At 33.5% G+C, this 13,853-nt stretch overlaps 2 protein-coding genes across 5 annotated transcripts in view; one reads left to right on the forward strand and one right to left on the reverse strand.

Moving 5' to 3' along the window:
* The window catches only part of LOC123313082 (nitric oxide synthase), a 158,577-nt gene that overhangs the window by 36,448 nt on the left and 108,276 nt on the right, over positions 1-13,853 (forward strand). Inside the window, exon 1 of one of the 4 annotated variants that reach the window (XM_044897785.1) lies at positions 13,631-13,749. The exons of the other annotated variants lie outside the window; for them this stretch is intronic. The gene's annotated coding sequence lies outside the window, so the exon portion shown is untranslated. Of the gene's footprint in view, positions 1-13,630; positions 13,750-13,853 lie in introns of those variants that run through there. 4 annotated transcript variants of the gene reach the window in all.
* Positions 7,041-13,721, reverse strand: LOC123313084 (cilia- and flagella-associated protein 299-like). Its single transcript, XM_044897786.1, has 5 exons — positions 13,570-13,721; positions 12,617-12,794; positions 10,560-10,665; positions 8,216-8,307; positions 7,041-7,226 (listed from the first exon to the last, which is right to left on the reverse strand). Exons 1-5 carry the CDS (start codon positions 13,719-13,721, stop codon positions 7,056-7,058), a joined length of 699 nt encoding a protein of 232 aa, XP_044753721.1. The 3' UTR covers positions 7,041-7,055.

Consider the following 13,853-nt stretch of genomic DNA (forward strand, 5'->3'; position numbering starts at 1 on the left):
TATGAAGCTTGTCAAAACATTTTTGGGTTTTAAATCAACGCTATGTTGCCCGTTTTACGTAAAAGTTTCTGTTATTACGTATTTTATCACAATGTCGAATCTCTTCGGAAAATATGTGACGAACATAATTGAAGTTTATACAAACTGATTGAAGGCATACCATAAATCCAGTTATTTGCATGGAAAATAAAAGAGATCAGTATAATATCATAATATGCACTAGCTTGAGGAGAGTTAATGTTCGTTATCTTCTTTGGCTTACATCATTTGTAGATTTCAAAAATATTACCCCGAAGATGAAATGCTTATGATGCAATGGTTGGGAATGGGTATCTCCCGGAGGAATTAACAGATAATTACAAGAATGTTAAATTCTTCAACTAAAATCATCTTCCTTCAATATAAATAAAAGGGATTGAAGGAAGTTTCAAGTTAAGATGAACTTCACCTTTGAACAAAAATTTTTCATGAATAAGAAAGTAACAGGGCAACTTACGCGTATTTGTGGCTATTTATCTTAATACATTGATGTAATAATAATTAGGTATTTATTAGTACCTTAAGACATTTACATTGTATAGGACAAGTCAAATGAAAAATAGAAAAATCAATTTTAGGGAACTCATTCTCCGATGACATTTATCGAAAATCCTGTTGTAAACTTTTCGCATTAATTCACACAAACATAAAATTCTCAAATGCCACCACTTTTTTGGGTGAGAAGGAAATTCTTTGTCATCCCCTTCATTCACAATCTTTCTGATTGTGGAAATATCCAGCTGAAATATAAGTCGTTTAGATTCAGATGAAACATTATATAAATTCTCTTACATTGAATGTGTTCGCTACCGTCTGACGTATTATGGATTTTAGAATATCAGGGTATAATGATTTGAATGAGCGGACCCGAATTCTAAATAGCACTTCCTGAAACCCTGTCTCTTTTTTCAATCACTTTCGGCATTTTCGTAATAAAAATTGATATTTGTTGTGGCAACGGCGTTATGACATTAACGACATGACATGACTGCCAACCTAACTTCGTTCTAGTTACAAAAACTTGAGAAAATTATTTCATGGCCAACCGACTGCTAAAATAAATTTGAATGAAGTATATATATTGCAAAGATTTTCTTAGCGATATATGCCAAAATTACGCTGAAATTCAGGAGTAACCTCGGTAATAACTGAAAATTATTCAATATTCCTAATATTACCTTTCACTTGGTAATTTCTTTTTTTCAACTGACTCAGTACGTAAGTCAGGCTATTGCTCAAAGATGTGACACATTTTTGTATTTGGGATAGCATCCACAAAGCAACCAAAGCCGATCGTCTTGATCTCGAATCATATGTACTACTTCCCCTTAAAATTTCCCTTTAGTGAATATCAAACTCATATATTTTTAATGCTTCCGTTTCCCCTTCCTCAGATCTCTTTTCGAAACTATAACACTTTTTGAAATATTTGCAATGGTTTTTTTTTTTAATAGCTGAACTTTTTCTCTATATCATCTTTTTCCTACATTATCAACGTTCGATTATTCTCCATTCTTCTTCTGTCTAACAAGTGCTTTACATGTTTCAATTCCTAATGTCTGTGATCCAAATAGAACCTAGTTCACAGCCTCTTGCATTTTGACACTGATGCAACTTAACAGAATTAAATTACAAAAGATTTCATGATCAATTCAGAGTGGAATTGAATGAAATAACTTACGGTACCTATATCTACAATATCCTAATACCATATAGCAGTATCCATTTTTATTGATAAATCTGATTGAATTTTATCAGTCTGAGCCCCATCAATCTTTTCACTGGAATCAAATCATCCTGGAATCAATCAGAGCTGGCATGGCACTCATGACATAATTTTATCGCCTCGTAAATCGCAATGACTGTTTCATCTTCTGAAAGTTTATGCCCCCGACTAATTGCCCATATCCTTAAATTTCGATCGACTTCACTCCTGTTCGAATTTTTACAGCTCGCAGTTACGGCACATCGTGCAGTTATTAATTAATTTTATGGGCTATAATCGCTTCATTTGAGTTTCTGGATCATCCGGGATTAATAATGATGGCACATGGGGTTCGAAAGGATTAGGGAATGAATGAAAATATGAAAGACTTGTGTCAACTTGAAAATGACACCGAATGGCAGAGCTTTGTCAGCTCTTATGAAGCACGAGCAAGCAGATTGAAACGTTCGCCGCGTTGCTTGCTAATTTGGAAATGATTCTTAGTGATAGGACACGTAGGTTATGATTTTTCACGGCTGTTGTACCTATCCAATAATGAACACGAGATCAAGGCCAACTAATACAATAAAAATGAAAATAATACAACTCTTATCGAGATGAGGAAAAAAATTCTCAAGGGATAAGGTAACAGATTCAAAATCCTAAAGTCAGAAGGAATATTTTTTGTATTACTTCAAGCTTAAGTTTTCGACTCTGCAACACATCAAAAAATATCCAGAAAACTAAAATACTAATTTTGTTCAATGAATTTTGATTAAGATGATAGTTTTTAAGTTATGCCTTCTTTTGAATGACTAAATTGTGAGACGTTGCAAAATAATCTTGAATAACTCTGTAGGAATTTATTCGTTTCAAATGGCCTGTAGAATTACTCATTTTCGCCAGAGATAATTTGCACACCCTGAATATATTATTAAGTGATTCTTCAGGCTGACCAAGCTCAATACAAACAGAAATTCATTTATCCACATACATTCAATATGGTTTCATCGTCCTCGAAGTAAAGAGTTATAAAAATCAGCTCTGAAGTGTAAGTCTGGGCTCAGGAAGTATTACTATTTCAGAGTTCAAAAACAATATTTGAAGAATGAATTTAAATTCAGTTATTCTTGATCAAAACAGAACGAGTTCGTTTCCCAATAAGGCACAACAAAATCTATAAATAGGAGAAGGATTTCCTAAAATTGCATACCAGGATATTTCCCTTCGAATATTAGACATGCCTAAGATGTATTACTTTTGGGAATAATGTAGCATATTGGATTGGATCTAACTCCCCCAGTTATCAACGAAATAACTGCTGGTAAAATTAATTTTTTCATTACATCGCTCCATCAAATTGCATGATTGATGTGATTATTCGCACTTCTCAACATTAATGGAATATGGGGAGTGTCAAGAATTTAGGAGGTTTTTCCATGAATATTTCGAAATGATGACTAGTGACGAAAAACTTAAGGGGTGATTCCTCTTCAAAAAATATTGCTTATCTTCATTAAGTTTTTTTGACAGCCCCTTTCTGGTTTCTAAGAAAAATTTGGTCTTACGGGAAGGTATCAAAAAGAATTTTAAATAAAAGACCCAAACTATATTTTCACAAGGAATTACCCCTTAAATTTTTCTTAACTTTTCATTTACACCCTGTATATTGAAGGATAAAAGCAAATTGCGTTCATGGTATGAATTTTTTCTCGTCTTTCGAAATAACCACATAGAAGCAGTTTCGTATATATGGTATTATTATATTTACTCAGTATTTTACAAAGGCGTAGAAGGGCCACATAATATTTCAAAAATATTTTTTCTTGAATTCCGATTTTGAAGTCGGGTAAATAGAAACGATAGTATTTTTTGATTTCGTTGATATTTTTTAGGAAACGTTGATTTTTTATAATTTTTTGTTTCCGATTAGTACCTAAATGAGCAAAGTTAATTTTTCAATGAAAGTTTAATATTTTTAGTGATTTTTGGTATAATTTTCCAGCGTTTGAAATTAAGTGTTCCCAATTCCCCCACTTTCCGTATATTCCGGATATTTTATGAATAAATTTCCTTCTCATATATACTCGTGAGGCTCAATGGACAAGAAATCAGTACACCCCGAGGTACACCCGGTGTGCTTTGATGTTTCTTACATGAAGAGGTCATTACAACGGTGAGAAAACCTCATATAGGCAGCTCTATGACGAATTGCGTCATTTCCAAATATGCTGAGATATTTACGAGAGGATTCAGATTTCACAAAATAAACACGCGTTGTTCTTTAATAAATATTGAACTTGATGTATTTTATTGGAGAAAATTGTCATTAGGTCCATGTTTTTGAATAATTATTAAATTATGTTCGTAGACAGGTAGAGGTAAGGTTGGGGACAACCTACCCCCACCATAGTACTGAAATAGTAACCATAAAATAACATTGAGCTTCCAGGTCCCCTCAGTATATATGGAGAAATAATCTATGTCGTCGTAGAACAACACCCTGTGCATCTAGCCTGTATCGGTTTCGAAGTAAATAAAATTCCGACTTCAATGTCGGAATTTTACTAAATTCCTACTTTGAACTCGGAATTTTGTTAAATTCCGACTTTGAACTCGGAATTTATGGAAAAATATTTTTAAAATATTATATGGCCCTTCTACGCCTTATCGTAGTATTTTTCGTTTTAAAATTTCGAATTTTTTTTATAACTGAGAAACCAAAAATTTTTATCAATTATCTTGATCTTTATTAGACATTAAGTTATGAGATATGTTAAAATAGAAAACGACTTTTTGCAGATTCAAATAAAAATTTTCATTACATCATTCGCTTTCAAAAGGATAGTAGTCAAGTAGATAGATGATTTCAATTCGGGAAAATTCATATTCACATTCATATTGTAAACATGGAGCATATTTGCTCCTTCCATAGTTTTGCCCAACTCTGTGCGGATCTTATCGCCATATATGGAATTCCTTGTTTGTTTCAATTCAATTTTGATGAATAGGCCAAATTGAACGCCAGAAGGCGAGTACATCAAAGAATTCAGCAGAATTAATCGATATCATACGAGTTTCTCTCGAAACTTATCGACGAAACTAACTCGACAGTTATTGGACTAAATGTAGGGAAGGAATACAGAAACTGAGGTAAATTCGTTAAGTCAGCAGTTAATGAAGTACTTATACTCCAACGAGAGGGAAAAAAAAATTGTTCTATTGATCTATTCGTATTTTGAAAGGAAAATTATTTAAATATGACCGACTTCTTTCGAACCAGTAAGATCTGTATTTTAAAATACCTACCATAAAAAAAATCAAATACACTCTCTAAGGAATAGGATGAAAAAAATAACTTATATTCTCATACTAAAGATATTAAGGCAGAGTTAAAAAAATTATGCTTAGAATGAACAGGAATGTTGATTTAGGTACCACAATATTGAACTCAATTCTATCTTCGTCCATTTTTCTAAACCACAACGTCGAATCAGCTGTGACTGAGTTTGTAGAATTGTTGGTTGTTATTAATATAGACCCTTGCAGTTCTCTGTGTTCGTCAAAATGGCGTATCAGTATTAAAACGATCCAACAATTCTCCTTCTGTGCCGAATGTCATATACATATACATATTTCGGTTAGTTGAAATTACATGAAATAAAACTTTTATCTTTGATAGCTTCGTTTTATTGGAAAATTATTCTGAACTATGGGATTGTATTCCTACATTCGTGAAATAATGACGTTATTTCACCAAAGCGTATTTTTCATTTTCGTGTTACTGCAAATCCCAGAGTTATGGATGCTGCTTTATCACTTAAAAGTTTCAATTGGATTGACTCTGAACCACAAAATTTTATATTATATCATTATATTATATTATATACCTTCAATCTTTAACTTCTGGCAAATTTATTTAACGGTATTCCTCTTGAGTTTTCAGTGGGTTTTCCATAATAGCGTTCCCTTTGTCACATCTTCTCGAACAAAATAAGCTACCTTCATCAAATATCCTGCTTCTATATCCTCTCCTTCATGAACTTGTCTGACGAAATGAAAAATAATGGACCTCGTGTACAAACCCTATGAACACTGACATATCCAGATATATATCTTTATTCAACGAAACTCAACGAGCAAGATACACAATAGGCCATTTATGTTGATAATATTCAGACGGGTAAGTTGTTACTTACTGGCGCTACGTGAAATATATTTCAGGATTTGAACAACAATCACGAGGGTGCCAAGAATATTTTAACGAAATAACTTGAGGGAAAAAGCTTTTCCTTCCTCTGGAAATGCTTCGGTTTACATTGTTGAAAATATTTTGAAGATAACAGAGCACAACTATAGGAATTAAGCTGATTTGATATTCAACCATTCATAATATTGTGTGAAACTAGCAAGTTTCTTAGAAACCTGAATCTTCTTTCCCTCTATAAGTACAAGAAAAACGACAACACACGAGATATCTTCTCGGATTTAATCACCCATCATCGATTCGTCTTAATGATTTCTGTATCCATAGTAAATGGAGAAAAAAAGAAAGACAGATTAGATAATTTTTTGTCCTCAGACACAGCGTACCATTTCTGAATTTTATCAGAAACATCAGTTTTATATTTCTGAAACCACATGCAAAATTGACATGAAAATATTCTAAAAATTGACATGAAAATATTCTTTTCTCTGATGAATAGAATATAAAAAAATATTTTCAACCAGCATAATGATAGGTTCGACATTTTTTTCAATTTAATTAAATTTTTTCATACTTCAATTTCTCATGACAATGATTTCTCAACTTTTTCTGCCTGGCGGTATAGTTCTCGATTTATAAAATGCACCTATGTTACTTTTTCTCTTAGACACAAACACAACAATATTTATCATTCATTACATATCATTCATTGTAAATTTTTCATTTCATAACTGAAAAAAACAGAGCAGTGTAGATTTGGGAAAAGTTCAACATCCTTTATCTCAAAACTGGAGTGGACTAAAGTCATATGAAAAAATAATGTAAAATATTCTACTGATTACCTTATTTCTAAGCGATTATAAACAGAATTCAGAAAAATTTACTTAAAAAATGAGATTTCATTTATAAATTTTAGAAAATTTTTCCATATTGAAACCTCGAATACTTTTATGTTTTGTGTTCATTAAACTAAATTAGCACACGAGATATAAGTACATCATACTTTCAGTGCTGTAACTGTTTAAATATTCAAAGAGATATTTTTATTCGTTTTATAAAAATAATTTTATCATAAAAAAAATTTCAAATAATAAATATTCTTTTTCATATTCTTTGCCGGACTATATGATCAAAAACAATGAAATGGGTGTACATTTTCGATGGTACCCTTTTCCTTGTTGTATTGTGTCCTGGTTCGCTGCATGGATCTACTGTTATTACTTTTCTGTCGAACCTGTTCTGGAATTGCAAACCCTTTTCTGTTGTTGCCATAACCTGAAAATTTTGAACATGAGAACAATATCTTTTCATTCGAATGCCCACTATGAAAGTTATGCAATTAACACTCCTTTTTTTTGTCAATATGAAGTGTGTGATATCTTGCTTTGGGGATATTGAGCGAATTTGTTCTTTACATATTTTGTTATCCTTTTTGACTGTACAAGTCTAAATATCAAATTTCAAATATTTTATTTCGAAATTTGAAATACAGAATCCGAACTTGGAAATTTAACTTTTGATTCCAGAAATCGATGATCGTCACTGAGGAAAATTGTAATTTCCATTTCAAACATGTGCATACAAACGTGATTAGTGATTATGGTATGCTACTTATAGTATGCCAATTATATTGATGAAATGGTGAAACTATATAATAGTCTATTGATTATTTTTTATGGTAATTTTTACTAATTTTAGATTATAATAATTGCTACAAGTCAACAATAGTAGTGAACCCATTTTACTCTCCTTAAGCTGTGCCTTAATCATAACAATAATTTTTTTAAATGTATTTGATTCTTGTGTGTGTGTTTATGACTGACCGCAGAAGAGAAAAAGCCTATAATATTCGTTCAAGTCAACTTTCTAATCATCCAGTTCATTTTGTTTCAAGAGTAGAAAAAGTATAAAGTATTGCTCGTTCAGAGCCCTGAAGATGATTTAAATATAATCGAAACATTTCATCAACGTATTTCCTTCACAATTTGACCTCTATCAATTAAAAACCATATCATATTGAACGAATGTAAGGTCATGAAACAAAATATTGTGAGTGCCTTTAAATAAATAGCAACTTATGGGAGATAATAGGTACTTTCGATAAAAGCTGATGCAGTTGTGCCAAAATCGCATGTAGAAAAAAAGAGGTGCAACCGAATATTTTCGGAAGAGTATAATTAAGACAAGACAAAAAAGTATACCGATTAGGTTCAACTTATTGCAGGTGAATAATTGATCTGAAGCATATCGATACATATACAGACCTTGTAATTTTCCGAATCATTTGTTGTGGTCTGATTGGTTTTCCAATGGTAGTATCCGAGGTCCTGAGCATTCGGAAGAATGAGCATCTGTCCTGGAAAAAAAATTGAATTGTTACATCGACGTAATCGGAAACAGCTCTTTTCCGGACGGAAATAAGCATTAGTATCTATTTCCGCTAGGTTATAATTCCTATAATTTTTCTCTGTTCGGGATATAGATGTAACGGTGGAATGTCAGGCGGTTGCGGTTGTGGATATTGGTAGAAGATTCGGATTTGACGAAATGACATCACGTCCCTATAGGAACTTACGTTCAAGTTGCAATCGAAAAAATTCAACCGAACCTAGTTTCCATATAAATACTGCCCCTCACTATAGGTAACTTTTTATTAAAAAAATGGATCGGATAAATTTTCTTATAATAACTTTTAGAGCAAAGATTATAGATTAGAAATATAGGAAACGCCCTCATATCTCTAATACTAAAAACCGACTGCATTTTGGCCAGTAAAAACACGCTTGACAATGAGATGGCGCTGAAAACGCATTGTTAATACAGACAAACTTTTTAATTACAGTTTTCTGTTTATTAATTGAGGGGCGTGAAATTCGAATTCTACTCCTTGTATTAAATTTCAATATCGATTTTGTTTCGATCAGAAAACAAATATATATATATAGTATAGTTTTGTTTTGTGATTTGGATGTTAGTTTTCATCTAAACATTGTTTGGAATCGATTTATATCAATGAAAAACGCTGTTTTATTTGCAATTTATAAAAAATTTACAAAAATTGAAATTATGGGCAATAAATGAAGCTTTGACTAGAACACTAAAGTATATGGTGATTTTCTATACGTCGAAGGTGTTATTTCTGTGCAATAGGTTGTTTTGAATTAATAAACTTAGATGAATTTGTAAAATATACATATATCAGAAATTAATATGTATTCAATATATCATCATAGCATACACCTTCCAGTTACACATGATGATACATATGTAGGTATTATTTATAGAATTTTCAGAACCACACTTAAAACAAAAACCTTACAGAGATATACAAAACCTGTATGTCAGTATAGTTTCTTGGTGCTTTTTTATGATTTCCTTATAATATGGTCCCTTTATGAGACAATATACAAATTGATTAATGAATGAACAAAACACTCAATACAGGTTTAATAAAACTTTGACTTTTCAAACAACAATGTGACAGCCATTTGTTTCCCGAATGGAAATCAATAAAACCTCTGCATTTCTGAATATATTGAAAGAGTGGTAGTGGAGAATCATTGAATGGACCTATAATAATAATAATTTCCTAGGCCGTTCATGCAAGGGATGCTTTCTACATACAACAATTTTCGTGGATGTTCTCAATTGACCTGCAGTAAAATGTTCACTGCACATGGTGTAGTCAGAAGTGTTTGCTGAAGTCATTGTCTTAACGCCCTGAGAATGTTATCCACTTCGGAGCACTGAAAATTAGAATCAATGAATGACCGATTCACATGTTACGAGTTTTAATACTTACGCTCCCATTTTCCTTAATTTAGTGGAAAACTTAATCTCGGAAAATCCATTTAATTATTTGATCCACAGTTCTTCACCATTCAATAATTTTCTAACAATATTCTGGTGTTTTCACCAAGAAATAAGACAAAAAAAATTCAATAATCAGCAACTAGAACGAGCTAGATAAACAAAAAGGGGTGCGAGAATCAGAACATTCAAAACCTCTTTGATCAAAATGGACGTCTGAAATCTTACAAAATTTCATAAGTTTCTGGCACTCGAATTAATATTTTAACCAGTCCTAACGTCTTAAAAACACGCTTCACATACAGGTGGCGGTCAAATCGCTTTAGTCGCCTCGTTTCCCATCTTTCTACTCTATAATTTTTGTTTTAGAAGATATATTGCAGATTTTGACTTACTTGTCAAAAGTGTCCTTGGGCGCCAAAAAATCGTAGGTGCATATAATATACAGTGATTTCTCTGCTCAGAAATTTCAATATTTTCAACAATTTCGAGAATTGACAAAATGCCCATTCTAGATTTCTAGATTTAATTCAGCTTCTATGAACTCTATCGAAATTATTTTATGGAAATTCTATGCTTGAACGTGGTTCAGAAATTTGACCTTCCTTTAATGCTCATGACCATAAGCGTACTCATAATATGAAATAGAGGGAATTTCGAAAGTAATGCCATTTTAGAGGTAGCACCTGCCCTCGACTGATTTGTATGTCATGAAAAAAGTTGTTTCGCTTTCGATTGCCTTGCAGGCGGAAGTCGATTACCGGATACGAAAAGAAAAAATTTTCATGTTGGACTCACTCTTGAAGAACTGATTCCAATCCCTCCTTTTCAGCTGATCAGCGTAATCGATGTAACCAGATATCTCTGATCCCGCACAATTCGAGTGCCTCAGGAAGATGATTGTCTGAAAAATGAACACTGTCACATAAATATATTTCTTGCCGGCGGTTGCAGATGATCCGCACCCTCTTCCTCGGCGGTTTTTTCAACCGGAGGCCATGTTTTAATTCGAGATTCCCCCTGATTCCATCCTGAGAAATATTGTGTTTGCCCAGCGGGCACGACGTCTCATGCAATTCGTTTACTCGGAAAGCTCAAAAGCTCACGGAACTTTCGGGGAATGAAGTCTAGGAATATACAGTTTAGTGTCAAGTTGACCATTGTGATCTTAATGAACGATTTTCTCTTCCATTCCGTCAACCACCAACTGGATTGGAAGATATAAAAATTCCTTCAGATTGTTGGATGAGACTAGATTTGAGAAGACTGACGTGAGGTTTAATTTTAAGAAATTCTGCAGTTTCATTACTGAAAGATTCATTCGGATCGAAAAATTGATCATAATCTTCCACTTATCAAGAATTAATGGATCATCCGACGATCTGTGGCCAATTTGACTGTGTTGAGAAGGAGACTTATTAAGGGCCCCCATCCCAGAAAAAAGGTTCAGACGATGCTTTTATGCATAGTGGGGTAATTGGGTGAATACATATAAAGGACAATAAAATATTCCATAAGCAGATATATATACAACCGTATCGATTCGGCATCACGGGCGTTCTTGAAGCTAAAGGTCAGAGTGTTTCAAAATTACGACCTCAATCTGAAGACCAAGACAGCTGTTTACAAAGCAGTGGTCCTCCTATCGCTTCTTCACGGGAGCGAAAGCTGGACGCCCTACAGGCGACATAAACAGCTTGAACTAACGCAACAACGTCATCTAAGACAAATAATGCACATCAGATGGTTTAACAAAGTTTCGAATGCAGAAGTCTTGTAACGCGCGAGTTGTTTAACAATTAAGACTCAAGTAACGAGGGCCCGACTCAGATGGAGCGGCCACATTCTGAAGATGCAAGACACAAGACTCCCCAAAATAGCTCTGTACGGCGAATTCATAAAGGGCGCTCGGAAACCAGGAGGCAAATAAGCGGTTTAAGGAGATACTAAATCCCTAAAATCAGTTGTGGTCTTTGGTCCACAGTTATAATGAAGACTCGAGAAGAATACAGCGGCGGTCAGATCTGGTTCCCACCCAGTGGGAAAGAAGGTGATGATAAATAGGTCAGAACAGTAGAGGTGGATGACAAAAGTGGAGGACTACGACCAGAAGTGGACTATAAGAGGCTGCTGATGATGATGATGGGCCACTTCAATTGAAACAAAATTTTCTACAATCTATTCCCTATTTTATAATGTATAACAAACCATTACAATTATATCTATTGATTGATTGGAAATTTTACAACATCTTCAGCAGGTTCAGAGAAATTCATGAAGTTTACAGAAGAAATTACGGGCGCAGACAAAAACCTTCCTTGAAATAGTAGCTGTAACTTCGACATTTACTCGCCGAATTTGGATTTTTCGCCAGTGGTGTGAAGCACCGCCCTTAATCTTTATTCAGTTGGTGCAGAGTATTTCTTGTTGTACATATGAATATAGAGCAGCGAAAAATTGAAATTTTTTTCAGAAATCGTGAGGGCCTTACAAAACTTTTCTTCATGTTGGGCGTATTGTCGGTTCATTACCACTGGATGTTTTCGTCATTTCCTCTATACGTTGCGTTTCTATAGAAATATCCCTATTTTATGAAATTCCATTTTCCTCCCAAAATTAGCCTTCTTTGGAGAAGAAAGAGGCTATAATTCTAATAAGTTCCATTCAGAGGTTTTCCCAAATTATCCTTTGTCTTGCATCGAAGAAATGAAGAAGTTATAGCTATAACTAGCTAGTGAAACTTGGGCAAGTTTTTGCTGTCCCACTTTATTTTTTGCTCAGTTTATTTCGAATCCCAAGAAATGACACGAATGGACTGAACCAACGGATATAATCTAGTTAGAATAGTCACTCACTGCTAGTATTCCAATCCTGTTAGGTCGTTCTCTCAAAGCCAATTCTCTTTGTGCTGGATCTCCTAACAATAAACCAGTACTAGCCATACTATAAGGTTTGTAGGGAGGATGTAAATAGTTGATAACAGCTGCTCGTCTTTTTTCAAATTGTTCTCTGCTTAGAGTTTCTCCACAAGTTCTTGAAAAAATAATCACTTGAAGAAAAATACATCTATTGGAAAAAAGTTTTTCTTTCCTGTCATGATATTGCATAATTCTGTACTATTCCATATAACCTGATGATATTCCTTGTTGCCGAAATATTGACACTCACCCAGCACTTCACCCCAGTGGAGGCCCTGGGCAGTTAAACATAATAATGCACAACGGTTCCATAACAATACGTAACAATGTTTATGTATCATTTGATTATACTAACATCTTCCCTATTATCGTTTAATTTTCGAAAAAAAAAATGCCTAATTGTCGATTAGTTATTAGTTATCAGTTATCAGTGACCTCATGGATGCTGCGGACCAGTTTGGCCAACAGAAAGAAATTCTTGATTCTTGTAGTTTAATTTGTAGCCATGAGCAGAAAATAGTATTTGTCTTCATCTTTCAAATGCAGATCTTTTCAATTTCAGCTCAATTTATCATCGTTCAAGTCTTTCATTCTCGAAAGAAGCTAGAAGGATATCTGTTTTCTCCTCAGACAAGCTCAAAGAATCTTCCAAGCCTAATACGCTTGAGGTATCATGACATTATGTATAGGCTGTATTTGGAGATAAGGGAAACTAAGAAATTTTTGGGAAATAGTTGTTACTTCTGAATAGCTCACGTGATTCATGTTTGTCTATGATCTTGAATGAAAAGCACACTTTTCCATGACGATACATTTATAATGATGGAATAAGAAAAGCTATTGGAAGATATTGCAAACCGCAAACATGCAATTTTCAATCGACCACTTACCTATATCCCAACTCTGCTATGTGTCTTGCTACTAATCTGTTCGGAAGCAAGCATTTATCGTAAACTGTGACCATCGAATCCAAATAATCTTCGTAAGCTTCAAATTTTAGAAGACGCCTATCGGCTTCAATTTGTGGATTGGTTTCCCCCATATCAAAAAATATCGAAAAATATTCGGAGGTGATTGGACGTCAAAAATGAATTAATTTTAAATATGGGAATTTTGACAAGATAGACATTTATGTGTCATATGATTTGAAATATTCAATGCATTAATATCCTTC

Source organism: Coccinella septempunctata, chromosome 5 (genome assembly GCF_907165205.1).
Source record: "Coccinella septempunctata chromosome 5, icCocSept1.1, whole genome shotgun sequence".
Lineage (NCBI taxonomy): Eukaryota > Metazoa > Arthropoda > Insecta > Coleoptera > Coccinellidae > Coccinella > Coccinella septempunctata.

Bases quoted from the DNA above. Each gene is read 5' to 3' on its own strand.
- LOC123313084 (XM_044897786.1), bottom strand. From the start codon at position 13,721: ATGGGGGAAACCAATCCACAAATTGAAGCCGATAGGCGTCTTCTAAAA. The intron at 10,666-12,616 runs GTGAGTGACTAT...TTCATTTTTCAG, and splicing joins ACAGGATTGGAATACTAGCA to ACAATCATCTTCCTGAGGCA. The intron at 7,227-8,215 runs GTCTGTATATGT...CAAAATTTTCAG, and splicing joins ATGATTCGGAAAATTACAAG to GTTATGGCAACAACAGAAAA.